The sequence below is a fragment of the Strigops habroptila genome, chromosome 1 (genome assembly GCF_004027225.2).
Source record: "Strigops habroptila isolate Jane chromosome 1, bStrHab1.2.pri, whole genome shotgun sequence".
Lineage (NCBI taxonomy): Eukaryota > Metazoa > Chordata > Aves > Psittaciformes > Psittacidae > Strigops > Strigops habroptila.
The window spans coordinates 152,538,648-152,554,153 of record NC_044277.2 but is presented as its reverse complement, the minus strand read 5'-3'; the positions used below and the strand labels follow the sequence as shown (position 1 = coordinate 152,554,153).

General features: G+C 45.2%; 1 protein-coding gene and 1 long non-coding RNA gene across 5 annotated transcripts in view; one reads left to right on the top strand and one right to left on the bottom strand.

Moving 5' to 3' along the window:
- BMPER (BMP binding endothelial regulator) overlaps window positions 1–3,479 on the bottom strand; it is a 143,631-nt gene extending 140,152 nt beyond the window's left edge. For 3 of the 4 annotated variants that reach the window (XR_003994222.1, XM_030505117.1, XM_030505127.1), the window contains exons 1-2: window positions 3,142–3,479; window positions 2,268–2,353 (exon numbers count right to left, since the gene is read on the bottom strand). Coding sequence is in view for 2 of the 4 variants with exons in the window: in XM_030505117.1 (XP_030360977.1) it covers window positions 2,268–2,353; window positions 3,142–3,253 (198 nt within the window). In the remaining 2 variants the exon portion in view is untranslated. Of the gene's footprint in view, window positions 1–2,267; window positions 3,120–3,141 lie in introns of those variants that run through there. The other variant, XM_030505140.1, reaches the window with a different exon arrangement.
- LOC115616176 lies at window positions 3,412–4,509 on the top strand. The gene is made up of 2 exons (XR_003994223.1): window positions 3,412–3,770; window positions 4,285–4,509. It is a non-coding gene; the product is annotated as an uncharacterized LOC115616176 (long non-coding RNA).
- The last annotated feature ends 10,997 nt before the right edge of the window (window positions 4,510–15,506 follow it).

Sequence of the window (15,506 nt, the reverse complement as noted above, 5' to 3'; positions counted from 1 at the left end):
ATGATTCAGTTCCCACATTTCAGTTCTGTCTCCTCTCATTTGTGAGATAAGGAAAGTCCTGGAAGGGAGTTATTCAGATATCCCTCTTCTTCCCAGAGCCATTCAGATTTCTGTAACTTTTCCAGTTATTTATGGCAGCTTGCAGCCATGGAAATGTATCACTGCTAGGGAAGACCTGCCATGATCCAATCCAGTATTTCAGTTACTCTCTTTACTGGTGTCTTTAACACAAGTGCCCTGTTGAATGTTCTGTCCTCTCCTGGATAGCAATTGCTTCCTTCCTGGAACAGCTGATTAATCTCTCTAGTTGCTCCTTTCTTACAATACAAACATCCATGAGGTATGCCCTTGAAGAGTATGATCAGTCTTCCAGAGGAAGTTCCTCACTCAATTGCTACTAAACAATCAATATCTCCAGTTGGATGTAAGGAAACCTGGTTTTCTTCCCTCCTGGACACAAATCACCATATCATTTCTTTTGTTTCTGCTCTCCCCAGATCTCTTAAAATTGATCTTCTCCCTTCTAGCAGGCCTGAACCAAGATGTCAGCAACGGGCTGTCCAGTAAGTCATTGCTTTGGATGCTGCAGAGAGTTAAAGTCAGTATCTCCAGACTGGTTTCCTTCTCCTCTACCAGGTCTCCCAGCTTCCAACTCAAGAAACAGAGATCACATTTATGCTTTGGCAAAAGTAAAAGAGAGCGTATCCAGTGCAGGTAACTGCAGGAACTCACTAGGCACCTGTACTCTTAATAAGACATAGTGTCCTCCTTGCATAGAAGGGGGACAAATGCCCTCAGTTGCCATTGCACTAAAGTAAGCCGTAGAAACCACAGAGATTTAGAGTTCTTATATCCAATGCTTTTTGCAGTTCTTCATGTTCATGCACTAAAAGGGTGCTCATTGATTTCATAAAGCCAACGTCTAGAGAGATCTATAAATACAAGTATTTTACCCTGATGCATTATTGCCCTCATGCCGAAGACCGAACTTCTGCTCCTTCACAGATAAATTGCTTCCTCGCTGGTTAACACCAGCTTCCCTTAGCAAGGGTGGTGGCAGACATATTTGGGAAGGTGATCCATGATAAAACACAGCTTTGTCTCTTTTTTTGTTTTCCCTTTGATTTCTTTACTCACCACATCCCACCCTCTTCCTCCCCCTCCCCTACTCAGAAGAATCGATAACTTATTCTTTATCACTATTAGCTAAAAAGTTATCACCGAGTTTCACTTAAAATCTATTGAAGTCAATGCATCGATATACATCAGCCTTGACGGGCTCAAGATCAGAGACCTACAGTTGCCAAAATTGCCTTCTAAAAGGCAGTCTGAAACAATTCTTTGAGTCTTTTATAGACATGATAATGCTGGCTAATGCTAGTAATATTAACAGCAATAATAGAAGGGGGGAGAGGGTGTGCTGATATTTGAGTCCTAAAGTAGAGCACATTCTGTACATTCAGCTACTCTATAACTTCCAAAATGTAAAATGTAGTGCTTTCTGGTCTATACTTTTCTTTGCATTCAACAGCAATTTAAGGTTTTATGGCTTTCTTTTAAATACATTGTAGGGAGTTTTATTTAGAACAACTGTTTTTCAATATCTCCTAAGCCTTGGCTTGTCCAGCTGAAATACTCCCAAAAACGCTTAACTCCGAAGCAGAGTTTACAAGGAAAGGGAATGTTTCTCCCCAAAATGTGTATCAGCTAGCGACGTTATTAACCACTGCATTCCCAGCACAGCAGGCAGCGTCATCCTTGGAACAAAGCACCCCGATGAAAGCATCGCTTGTGGTTTCACCATCACCTTACTACAGCGCGTAGAGTCATGCTGCAGCACCTTGCACCCTTGCACAGCTCCTCAGCCACCAGCGTGTGACACTAAGCACGTGGCAGCTCGAAGCAGCGGCATTTCCAAGCCTTACCTCTCACTCCCTTTGCTGAGCTACATGCAAAGACTTCTGTGTTTGCCCCTGACTTGGTGAAAACTGTTCTTCCCCCCCAAGCCCAAATTCACATAGTAAATGTGGTTTCACAATGTCAGATTAAAGTCACGTACAACTTTGTGCCCCAGAGTTTTAAAGTCAAAGAAACGATTGCCAGATCATGGATTGGATTACTTTCCATTAGCTCAGCTCTTAGATAACCTTGTGTTACATGAAGGCGACAGAGGCACCCAAGATTTGATTATGTGAAATATTCCCCTCTCCACACAGCTACCCTTAGCACAGGCCTGAATGTTCTTACTATCTGAAATCCAAACTTACCAGGCAAATACACATTATACAGGGGTTGTCTGTGATAAACGGTATCTGCAGAATTTCTCCTTCGTTTTCACATTTTGCAACGGATCCTGTAACAGAAACGCAAGTTTTAAAACACTGACAGATTTCAATTCCCACAGCTGGCTCTGAAAACTGTCCTCACTGCACTCACGTTTAACCCCTCGCCTTTGATTTTAAACCTTGCCTTACTTTGCCCACTTCAAGCAAGCAGGGATGCTCAGCATTTCTATAAGATTCCAAAGGGAACTGGGAAATGACTGGCCCTTTATTGCCACACCAACCCAGACTTTCTTTGTGCCCCAGTTATAGCAAAGAACGACGCTTTTTCTCTTCTCAGATGACGTGTGGAGAATAACGAGTAGTCCATGCATACAGACTTCTGTAACGACAGCTCCAGAGCTCACTGAGATCAGCAGAAAGCTGCCCATCACACTGCGAGGACTTGGACCAGGAGCACAGCCCAAGCCCGGAACCAAGCATCCTCGTAACGCACGGCGGCCAACTGGCAAATGAGTCAGAACTAGCAGGCTGACTGTCAAACAGCATCAAACTAGAAATCCCTTTATGGCCCTAGCGCTGATTAGCCGGTATTGTGTCATGTTGGAATCGCTTCCCGCAACCTAATGGCTCCTCGACTGCACCAGAAATTGATCCGGCGCTTCCCTCCGTGTCCCAGATGTCAGGAAAACATCACCCTCGAGGGGATAAAACGGGAGGGGTGGTAAAGAAGAGAGGGGGGGAGCGAGGTTCCCGCGTTCACCTGCCCTAAACCACGCGGTTGCACCTTCCCGCGCTCCCGCCAAACTCGCGCCCGACGGCAGCGCGCACCCTCCGCGGCCCCTCCGCGCCCGCTTACCTGTGAGCAGCGAGGAGGCCAGCGCCCCGGGGAGGCAGAGCGCGCCCAGGAGGACGGCGGCCGGAACGAGGCTTGGAGCCACGGGCCAGCCCCCGCCGAGCCGCCGGGGCATCGTCCCGGGGGGTGCCGCTGTCCCGGGGACGCGCCGTCGGGTGGGGGAGCCCGGCCCAGCACCGACCCCGGTGGTGGTGGGGGGGGGGGGGGTAAGGGGAGCAGGACGGGAGACAGTGGCCCGCCGGGGAGTCCCACCCCACGGCGGCACCGGGGGAGGGGACTGTGGGTGCGGAGAAAGCGGCTGTCAGCGCCTGCCCCTCGGCCCCGCACCCCCTCTTTCCATCACCCCCCTCCCCTGTCCGCATCTCTTCTTATACCTTCCTCTCCCCATAGTCCCTCCTCCGGCACCCCCCGGCCCCCAGGCCTCCCTCCCCCCCGGCGCACACACGCACAGACAGGCTGCCAGCCCCAGACCCCGTTTCCCTGCCGGGAGATGCCCGGCCACTCCCTCCCCGGCCCCGCCGAGCACCGCCCGGGCCGGCCGCGGCGTCGGGGGCTGCGCCCGCGGGTGGGGCGGGGGGAACGGCAGAGAGAGGACGGAGGAGAAGAGGAGGGAAGACGAGGAGGAAGAAAAGGTAACAGGAGGGAGGAAACTCGGGCAGGGCCGGTGCGGCGCAAACCCCGGTACCTGGGCAGAGCGCGGCTGTCTCCGCCGGGCTCGTCCCCGGCCCCGCAGCCCCGCTGGTGTCAGAGCCGCTGGTGCTTGCGGGCAGGTCTTGCCGGCCGCCAGCGAGCGGGGAGAGGAGAGCGGGACGGAGCGGGAGAACCCCGCGGCGGGGCTCCGCTCCCCGCCTGCCCGCCGAGGTCCCGTCCCGGTTCTCCTCCGGTCCCCCCCGCCCCTGTGCTGCCCCCTCTCCCGCGGCAGCCGCAACACAAAGTCCCGCTGCCCCCTGCCCGGAGGGGCTTTCTCCGGTCCAGCCTCTCCCCATCGGGGTTTGGGCTCACCCCGCCTCTCGCCCGAGGGGCTGGGGAGCTGCAGGGTGACAGCTATCGGGGCCGCGATCCCTTCTTTCCTCCTTCCCGGCCCCTCGCTCCCCGGCGGGTGCTGCAACCTCTGCAGCTCCTCTCCTTAACTCTTCCCGTTTGCAGCTCCACGCTTTGCTATCCTAGGGAGGAACACAGGCTGTAGTACCTACGGACATCACTGAAACCCCGCTTTTGCACACACAAACGCACGCACGGTCTGGACGGGATGACACTTTGCAGGAGCGTTTTCTGTGACAGATCCTCCCAAGCCTGTTTCACAAAACGTTCTCCTCCAATGTGATGTTTCATTTGGGGAAATAAACGCTCTCGGAAGCAAACGAGTCTGAACACTGCTTTCAGATTTATACAGGTTCTTATTTTCTTTCTTTGGGAGGTGGATGTGACCTGCTACCTCAAACGGAATGGCAAATCGAGTGCATGGCAGGCTGGTGTGCGCAGGACTATAATCACATTTCCACTTCCCCTTAAGATGCAAGACAATTAGATTTACATGTTAATTTTAAGAACAAACCCCCAAAGCCAAGACATATGAAAGCCTGCAACTTAGTTCTAAAAAGTAAGATATGTGCACCTCATTTTCAACACAATTTGTCACCTACCTTTAGGGTAGGAAGCAAAAGCCCTAAAACAGGCAGAATTGCACCTGTGGTAGGAAAAAAAAAGATACTGGCAAACCTGTAGACATCACTAGCAAAATCCCTCTCTATGAGAAAAAAAACTTTACTTTCATCTCCCAACCTCAATCTGTGTAAGTTGAATCTGCATAGGCAAATATGATCATTTACATGCCATTAAAAGGGGTTTATATTCACTAGAAACACAACTGGGGTACCAAATTTGCTCCACATAGTGTAGGATATATAGACATGTAAGTACATAAATATAATGTGTGGAACCTGGGTGTATTTTTTTTCTCTGGGAAACATCATCTTCACATCCCCCTGCATTTTAAACCTAGATGAGCCTGTCAAGGTACATATTATTATGCACTACTCCAGAAAAGATTTTCACATATCCAGATGTTTTTTTTCCATGGAAAGATGTACTGAATCTTTTGGCAAACTGGCTTTTTCTTCTCTATCTGTAAGCGGTGCCTATGTTTCCCTTTTCCAATTCCAGTCAGGCCACAACCCTTCTAAAGCAACAGCCATAGGGCAAAAAAAATCCACCCTAATAATTTCTCAAGTGAGAGCTACCACAGGAGAGTACTTATATCATCGTGTGCATCGAATTTTCTCTTTGTGATGGCCTAAAATTCATTAAATATTAACGTCACCCGGTGTGAGAAACATACAAATCACAACAAGGCATCAAATAACATTTCAGGCATCCAGATAACAGCAGGGAACTTGCTGAAATACTCTGAAAATGCAACAAGTTTCATCTCCTTCATCAAATAAAGAGGTGACAGCAACCGAACTCCACGCTAAATGCCTGCCATAACTCATTCAGTTAGCAAATCATTTTTATATCCTACATAATGAAATCCTATATATAATGATATCCTATGTAATGAAATCATACCGAAGGCAGGGCAGGAGCAATATGCACAGATTTGTTACACAGTTCTACTTTTCCCAGGAAAAAAACAAAAAGCATGATCACTAAAGCACCTTCAACACACTGATTAGGCCTAAAACTTACCTCTGAAACACCATCTGTGGCATGAAAATACTGTCTGTGGGGTGAGCTCACTGGGTCCATGTCTCTTTCATGGTAGCACCAGTGCTGGGGTGTGGAATTCACCTGTCTTCCTTGTTTGAAACACCTGCTGCAATGGGATTCTAAGGCCTCCCATACCAAGCCTGCCCGTTTGCTGCCTGGTAGAGGAGCCTGCTGGGGCTGGTGCTGTCTCCAAGTCTCCTGATGCCCTGGTTCCCTATCTCCCTGCTCATCAGGGGAGACGCTCCTTGTTAGCAGCAACCTCTGTTTCTTCCTGATGTTGATAACAGTGACATGTCATAGAAGAAAACTACTTTCTCATTTATATCTCTCATGAAGTTGGACCCAGCCTGGGAGGGAAATATACCCTCTCAAGCCCTCCCCACCTCAGTTTCACCCATTCAGTGCTATAGGTAGAGGATTTGTCTCAGCTTTTTACCTCTCCCTTACCGTATCTCCCAAGTCTACCTTATCAGAGGTCAGCATCCTTTCCGACTGTAATGCCACATTGTAATGCCACATTGTAATGCCACATTAAGCACAGTTTCAAGGGATTTTTTCCTTTTTACATCCATGTTTAAAGAGGTACTTATTTATCATTCAAAACATTGAATGAAACATTGATGGCAACATTCAAAACTGTGGTAATTTTAGCAAAATCAGAGGGTCTCACTGAAAACCATGTCCTGCTATCAGATATGCACAGAGGCTTTGCTGTATGCCAGCAGTTAAAACAGAAGTCATGTAATCAAAACCCTTACCTTTTTTGTACAGGCATTACATGGTATCAGTTGTTATTGAGAGGATATGTTCATTAGTTCTGGTCAGCCTGGGCTCATCCAGCTTGATGGAATGGTAGCTCTTCACAAACACCACTTTATATGTAATGCAGCTCCTTCTCCAATGATGCTTTCCCAGCAGTCAGCCATAAAACAATGTCAGCCATTAGCTGGTCATGATAAAGAATCAACTCAGCACCCACCTAAAAAGAAAAGAAAACAACCTGTATGGTTAGCAATAGTAACAGTAAAGAAGACAAAGAGCACATTCACATCTTTCTTCATGATTATCTGGCAAGTCAAAATCACTAGAAGGCCCATTCTTCATGGGCTAGACAATCCTTCCAGAAGTGGAGGAAGAAACTGAAACACTAAAATTCACATGTATTTTCTTCTGTTCATGAAATTCACTCTTCGAGGTCTTGGGCGTAAGTCTTCCTAAGGGTCCCTTATCATGCAAGGTGTGCCATAAACATGCTACATTTACAAAGCACTGAAGATAGTTTAATTCACATTGAGCTTACGCATTTCTACTGCTATCAACATTTTACTAAAGATAAAGAACTCTTGATCCAATAACTTACACAATCAAAAAGAAGGTCACGCACATTCACTGCAGTTGGAGGCATGGGTCTGCTAAGCTTCAACCCTGTGAATGCTTGCAGAGACACCTGTAATTTGTGAAAATATTTTGTTATCATGGTGCATCAGCACACAGCAATTGGGAAGCTCCACAGTAACTCGTGATAGAGACATTGCACTTTAATGCAGGAGAGCAGACGGGAGTTACACTACTGTTCATCCTTTGGTGGTTCATCAGGTCTTCACAGTTCAGCCATACTGAGCTGGGCTGCAGCCTTTCAAATGCTTACACATATCCATTCATTTCTGTGCTTAAGCGTGTTCCAAAGTTAAGAGTATCTACCAGTCTGAACAAACAGTATTTCTTGCACTACCCTTTTTCCTCCAGGAGATAAAGTTAATAAACGTGCAGACTGGCCTGAGTATATCAAAGACGTGCTCCTGACAAAGCTCCCCTACTGCAAAATAGTCAGAAGACGAAATGGATGTAAAGTGAGTTCTGGAGACCACACGAAGAGGTTTTAAAACTGTAACAGGATTAAAAATGGCATATGGTCAAAGTCCTTAAATAAAAGGAAAGTACAAGAAGGTATCTAAAAGTTACAGTGACACTTTCCTGAATAAATGTTTAGAAATTTTATCAAACAACTTGTCATTTTGACAGTTTTCCATAAGCCTCTGGAACATGCAAAGCATTTAATTTATTTGTGGCAAGATAATGAGTAACATTTTACAAGTTTATTAACACAGAATGTCCTGGCATGGTCAAACTCGCATACTTCTAGTGTTTAAATTATATTTTCTAAGAACTCAAAAAAGGGAGTTTCTAATTGCAAAAGTCTTCGGAATTACCCTCATCATCTGTATTTGTGCAGTGCAAACCAAATGAACAGAGCCTAAACTAAACTGGATATCCATGCCACCAGCACATCAAACTGAAAAACACTTGTATGCAGCAGAAAGTATCACTCCGGTATGGAGACAACAGGCTGATGTAGTGGTCCATATCAAATATCCTACAAGAACAACAAGAAAGTAAATGGTAAGAGCAATTCTGGTGCTGTTTTAACCATGGGATTCCCAGCAGAAGCTATTCAAGAGGCCAGAGGCCAAGCAAACAGAGTACAGTGGCATATGCTCGTACTCCTCCCTGTTACTTCGCTGCTGTAAATAGTTTGTCTTCCAGAGATAATAAAAATTATTTTGTGTGAGTTATGTGTTTTTGTGTTGGGTTCACCCCTGAACATCTGCTGTGCCTGATAAAGGATAAGAGCTAATGAAATCACACGGACAGTGACATATGTGAGGTACTTTCTTCTTTTGTTTCCAGTTTGTGAGACAAACCAAAACCTGCATTTTTGCTATTCTAGCTTATAAATAGAATCATAGAATAGTTAGGGTTGGAAAGGACCTTAAGATGATCTAGTTCCAAGCCCCCTGCCATGGGCAACCCTAAACTATGTCACCCAAGACTCCATCCAACCTAGCCTTGAACACTGCCAGGGATGGAGCATGCCACACACCAAGGTGTACTCCAGAAACACTTTATAAAATGGAAGGTTGATGACTGCATATGAGGGTGGACCCTCCTTCTGGATTCCACCCATGCCCCCTAAAAGACAAGACATCCTTACTTTGACAGAAGATTGCTCCCCTCAGCCAGGATGCAGTTCAAAATCAGATGCCTCTACAAGCACAGAAAGGCAAAGGCTCACGTTTTTGCTAAAAGCCAAGTTTCCAACAACATGCATCCTGTAAGAGCATCACTTCACCTACTGAGACTCTACCCCATGAGTTCCTTCCTCCTGCTGCTGCTCTTGTTTTTGCAGCAGAATTTCTCCCAGGACTTTCTTTGAATGATAGCTAAAGGCTTAAAAATTCAGAGGTGAGGTTTGAGGAATGAAACGCATCAAGCTGGAGCCTCCTCTCCTTCACATGGGGTGCCCTCATTCCCACTCAAATGACTGAGAGGAGACTAAGGGCCGTTAATTTTAAGACATCTATAATAAAAGTTACAGCTTGTCGACAATTTGCTGCTGTGTGGAGCAGTTGCTGGCAGGTGGCAGTGTTGGAAGACCAGAGCCCTGCAGCCAGCAGCCACTGAGCCGGGATGAGCTGGAGCTGCTGCCACAATTAGCCTGAACCACAGAGCTGGTTATAGCAATCTAAGCCGTATGTGCTAACGCCTTGCTCTTACAGGAGCGAAATGCTCTCTTGGTTTGCTCTCGGAATGGGCTTTTCGTTTTCCCTCGTCTGGCATTGGGCTTTTGCTGTCCCTGCCATTAGTACAACACAACTTACTTTATCTGGAAAACAAGCCAAAAGACAGTTTTACAAAGAACCCCTATTTATTGTTATTTCCCAGGTACAAACCTTAATCAATTTACTGATTACTTTTTTCGTTAAGAAAATCAGCTATGCAACACTGCAGCTGGTATAGGCAAGAAATCCTCCCTGCTATTTCTTCTTGGCTTCTGATTTAAATGAAGCACATTCAATTAAGCATTTAATACCTGATCTATACTACTGACTGACAGTGCCACACATAGAGTGAGCAATGAACTGGCAATCGCAAGTAGTCTTTTTCAGCTCCAACCATCAGGATATGTTGGGATAATATACATGAGCAAACTGGGGTAATCCTGTACTGATCTGTTCAAACTTCTGCTAGTTATGCACCTTCCTAATGAGTAATATAGCCATTATGAAAGCAGCAATACTACAAGATTTAATAATTATACTGAACTGCCCCTCGATCTGACGAATGAAACCCTGGATATTCTGCATGTGCTTAAACCCAAAAGTACTCAAGAGTACACAAAAAAAACCCAGAAATCAGCAACTACACTAGCAACAACAAAGTAGAAATATGTTAAAAACCCGTCTCATTTTAGTACCGATTCACTCAGGTCAGATGAATCTCAGACCTTCGCCAAAAAGAAAACACACAGCCACTTGGGCAAGAGAAAAAAAGCACTTCCAGAAGGCAGTGTAATTCATCTACCTGCCTCTGGGCTATCTAAGGCTCTTTCAGAGGGAGATGAGAGCATCATTGAATGTGCCAGAGGTGGGCTTTTGGTGTCATTACACAGATCTGCAGGGGGTTTCTGCCAAATCCCCACGTTCTCTGACAGTAGCATGCCTCTAAATACATCATTTAGAAGCATGAGGTGAACAGAGACAGAGAATAGTATTTACTTTGGGAAAGTATCAGTCACATGGCTTGTATATACTAGCAGGTGAAACCCAGGAGAGTAAGCTGAATGACTTGTGTCCAAAGAAAACAATTAATCACCAGTTTTAAGGCTTCACAGAATTTTAAATATGTATTTACATGTGGTGTATGCTATTTATTTTAGGTATCTTTAAACAGAGACTCTTAAGTCTGAAGGTAGTGGCTAATATTGTTAGCTGTGGATCAAATTGGCTTTAATATCCTTACGTTTTAAATTGAAATCAGCCTGTATGGCTGTAGTGTAGTTTGTGTCAGTGTGGAAGCCAGTAAGATAGCTATTTCTAAACAAACAGAAGGTTAAGATGCTGGAAGTATCTTGGGCTCACCGTTCTAACAGATCACATAATTTAGACCCTTCCCCAGGAAATACACATCAGAATAGCCCTGATGAGGTCCATAGCAATAATCACATCATGGGCAGAAGGCCCTCCTCTAAGTACTTGTTGCAGCAGGTCCCCAGAGGAAACCAGGGTACCTCCATTTAAAAGGGAATGACTACAACATAGGGGAGCCCCTGTGTTCCTGTTCAACTCTGTGTTGGGTTATCCAAAGAACAGATCTCTTCTCCCAAGGGGGTATAGTAGATCTGGGGGAGGCAGAGATTGCCCCTGTACTTACAGGCTGTGCCAGGCAAGCTGCGTGGCATTGCTTGGGTGACTTACCTGGGACACACATAGCATGGGGCACCTGCAGGGTAGAGCCTCCAGCCTTCCACTAAGAGATCATCTGGGATGGTATTTCATAGAATCACAGATGGGTTTGGGTTGGAAGGGACCTGAAAGCCCATCTAGTTCCACTAGACCAGGTTGCTCCAAGCCCTGTCCAACCTGGCCTTGAACACTGCCAGGGATTATTTAACTTTCACAATGACTTTCTCAGACAGACTTGTTTTGAAGCATGTGTTCACCTTCAGAAATGTTCATATGAAGAAAGAAAAATATCAAATAATAAATCACAGAACTGAGGGTTCCGCAGGCCTGCAGTGGAGCTGCTTTCAGTTCTGTTGTGCCAGAAGTAATGAAAGCAACTGGAATTCTGAAAGATGATTTCTGTGCATCCTTCTTTAATAAAAAATCATCCCCACACTCCAAATGATAATGAATTGACATCTGAGCATTCCACAAAACGACAATACAGGCCATCTATTAGAGAAAGTAACAGTGTGAGCACACAGCCCTCACAACAGTTCCATGCTTTGCGGCTGGATTCACTCCAGCTGGCTGCATACACAGCACAATTCCCAAAATGCAGGAATGTTGCAGCTATGAAGCACTTGGAGGACAACAACCAAGCCTCAGCTTTGTAATGATAGGATTTCAAAAAATGGCCATTTATTTTAAAATAGCCTCTGTGGTTTGTAAAGCTGTTTCTGCAGAGCACAGAGAGGATAAAACACACATACTTTGAAGGCTTTCAGCTGCTGGCTCAAGTGCAGAAAAGGATTAAGACAAGACAGTTTGAATTAACATGATGCAAACTAGGAGAAACGAAGCAGAAAAGATGGCTCTGAAAGCTACACTTTGTTTTCTCCTACAAGAGGTGTAGTGCAAACTAAGTATGTTTTCACAGCTAGCAGGATCCAGCCAGATTGCAAAGGTATGAGGCACGGGAGCAGCCCAACAATAGCTCTATTCACCCGCAACCAAGTTCTGCAGATCTGGAGTCTCACTTTTGGGGTTCCCGGTCTGAGCCACGGGCCTCGAGTTTAACTGGGGTAGCTCAAAAATGAGCACAATCCAAATTAGCAGTTAGTTTTGATAACGCTTTAGTGAGGGAAAGGACAGGGACTGAGCCAAGCCTAGCCGAGACAGTGTGGTACATGAACCCAAAGATATCCTTGTGGGCACACAGTGAAGATGGAGAAAGACATGGGAGCCTGTAGGGAGAAGCGAAATACTATTATACCAGTTTACAAATGTTATTCTATATTATTCTAAGCACCACCTGGTGCTATAGTTTACAAAGGGTGGAAAATATATAAAGGGGAGCTAAGTGACACCTCTGACACGAGCCAGGCAAAGGCATGGAGCTGGGTGAATCCGTTGTGAATCTTGAGGGATGCTGGCACAGCCTGCATCTCTGTGCCAGAGCAGGAGATTTACCCTTGAGAAGTAAAACTGAGCATCCCTGCTTCTGCCCTGCTCAGGAGCACAGAGGAGCCTGTGCATGTGTGGGGAGAGGGGAAAAAGGGCAAAAGGGATCATGCATGGCTCTGGGGCTGGCCAGGCACCCTGTCAAAGCCTCAACTACCCCAGTTTCAAGTTTGTTCTAGCTGAGAGTCAAACCCACAATCTTCTCACCACAGCAGCCACATGACTAACAGTCTAGTGCTGAGTAACGATGAAGTAGGCACAAGAAATTAAGAAGAAGAAAGGTTCTCCTTTTGCTTATAGCCTCTGGCTGTTTTCTTCTGAAGAAAAATGTCCTCTGGACACTTTGGTGAGTAAGTTTACCATTTTGGAAACTGTTCCACCACGCCCCTGGATGGTGAATCAGTGCGAGTTATACAACTTTGCTATTTACAAGCGGTTGGATCTGCTCACCTCTGCTATGCTGCTCAATTTACCTGCAGTGGCGCACAACTGGTTCTGAAGGAGAGGTAGCTATCGACAGGGGAGAAGTGATACAGAGAAGGAATAATTTGTTTTTAAACTTGGTGAATAAAAACTTACGGGAGTGAGGACAATGACCAGAAGGAGAGGAATGAGTTTCAAATCAGAAGTCAACGTGGAAGTGATCTGGTGACAAACTTTTATACAAAAAGTCACAGCTCATGCAGGTTTCCATAAGTGTTATCACAAAGCCTCCCCCCAGCTCTACTGTAGCAACCCAAATACATAAAACATGCAGGTAAGTCCTGAATTCACATCCTAGCTCAACCCCAGAGGGATGGACATGCCTGCTTGTTTGAGACCTAACTCAGCTGAACACTCAGGGCTCAGATTTGTACACTGGGTATCTTCAAATGACAGAGACATGGAAGAGGATTTGTAGAAATTGTTCTTCCGGCCAATGCAATAATCCTGAACAAGTAGGACTAGGCTGTATCTTTATGCCTATTCGTTTCTGTGCAATCAACATTATCAAGCTGAAGGCAGGAAGCTCACCAGGCTTAGAAATGAGGTCCTCTCTTGGCATGCTGTACACTGGAAGCCAAAAAATCAGTGGCCAGGTTTGAAAAAGTTGATCGTAACGAGAAGCAAGAAAGGTTAAATGTACAAACTCTGTTACTCATTGGGGTTTATTTGCTCAGTTCTAATTTTAACTTTGGTTAGCCCTATAAAAGGTATCACATCACCGTCTGGGTAGCTGTCGTACAAAAAACAATGCAGCTACCAACTTTCCTCCGTTGGATGACATACTTGGGCAGTAGCCCTTTAAAAAAAGCTTCAACTTCTTTAGAGCACATTTGGTTTTCCATTCATTATTTTCCTGATGCTGAAAGTAGTATTATGCATCCCAGAGAAGAATAGCTACATTGTATTTCAAAGGTTTAACCAAAACACTCATTTTGCTGCAAGTTTTCCTTCTTTCAGAATTTTAAAACACATCTACAAAGTGGCTGCTGGGCAGAAACATCAATTTATGGTTAATGGTATCTGGGAGAAAAAAGAAAGCAGCAAATAGGAGAAGAAATGAATGTCGTGATTGCAAGAGTGACTGCTATCTACAAAAATGTGGATGACGAGAAGGACTCCTCTCTCTCCCCATGAGATGAGCTAATGAATGCTGAATGTGGAATGACTTTGTTAAAGAGACCAAAATAGAAAAACAAATCGATTCTTAACACCCTAAGTGTGTACTATCCACAACCTATAACCACCTGCACATTCATCTTCCACACACTCTTCCACCTCATCTTTGCCAATCTCACCTGCGGTACTTAACAGAAGACCACCCTTTACCTTTTCCAGCCCTGCCTGCCTGCAGTGAGGAAGTATCATCCACTTCTGCTTGGACCTTGCTTTCCTGTGATCCTCAACCTCTTAATTCACAGCGGGGTGGAACCAGAAAGGTACAAGTGACACGGCAGTGATAAATCATTAGCTCTTCTGAAGGGCCAGTCATATTGTCCATATTCTTATTTGGTTGTTTGGCCACAGAAACATTCACTTTTACTCTTCTTTTACAGCTATCAAGCTGTTTGTTACCACTGAATCCAGCCCTACTGCCTGACCATCAAACACCCACATGTACTAACCCTGAGGGCACAGTCTTACCCAGGTGAACAGGATTCCTCTTCTCAGAATACATTTCTCTGTGGCAGCTGGCATGGGAGCTTTAGGACACAATCCTGATGGGAATCCAGATCCTTAGGTCTCCTCTTCCTCCTCCCAGACCCTCTAGTCACTACCAGAGAGGACAAATCCTTACAAATGTAATACTATTGCAATGGGAAAATTTGACTGCTTTTGGGATTTGCACCCTGAGGTCTGCAAAGCAGCTGTCCAGTGTCATGATGAAAGATACGTGTCGTACCACCATGAAATATCCAGTTAATGCTGGAACATGGCACTCAAATACGCTGCCAAGAGAAACTCTCTTTGTTTCTACTGGATCAGAAGCAATCGCACCATGTCAACCAACCTGTATGCTCACCAGTTCTTAGTTACAGTCATAGCTCAAGCAGAATGAAGACACTACATATCCAGACAGCTGGAAAAAACAGTTCCTGTTATATATGTAGCAACTTGACTGTTCTCCAATATTTATGGTTCCCAACTGCCTCCACTTCATTATACCATCAGGGGAAGAAAAAGTACAATAATCCCCTTTATGTCTCCTGTAATTGAATCCAACCATGATTATAATATATTATGGGCACTTGAAGTAACTATTAATTATTGAATACTTGCTTCATAATGAATTGGAATAGCATCTGCCATAGACCAACTTCTTCATATATTCTCTAACACATCCAAGATGCTGTGGAACTGGTCTATACTTCAAAGTGAATAAAGTAATAAAACCAATACAATAAAAACTCTTTTCTCTCCCAATCACACCATAGGCTTCGCAATACAGTCTCACCAGATTTAGCAGAGTAAGGAGAACTGGCCCAAGCC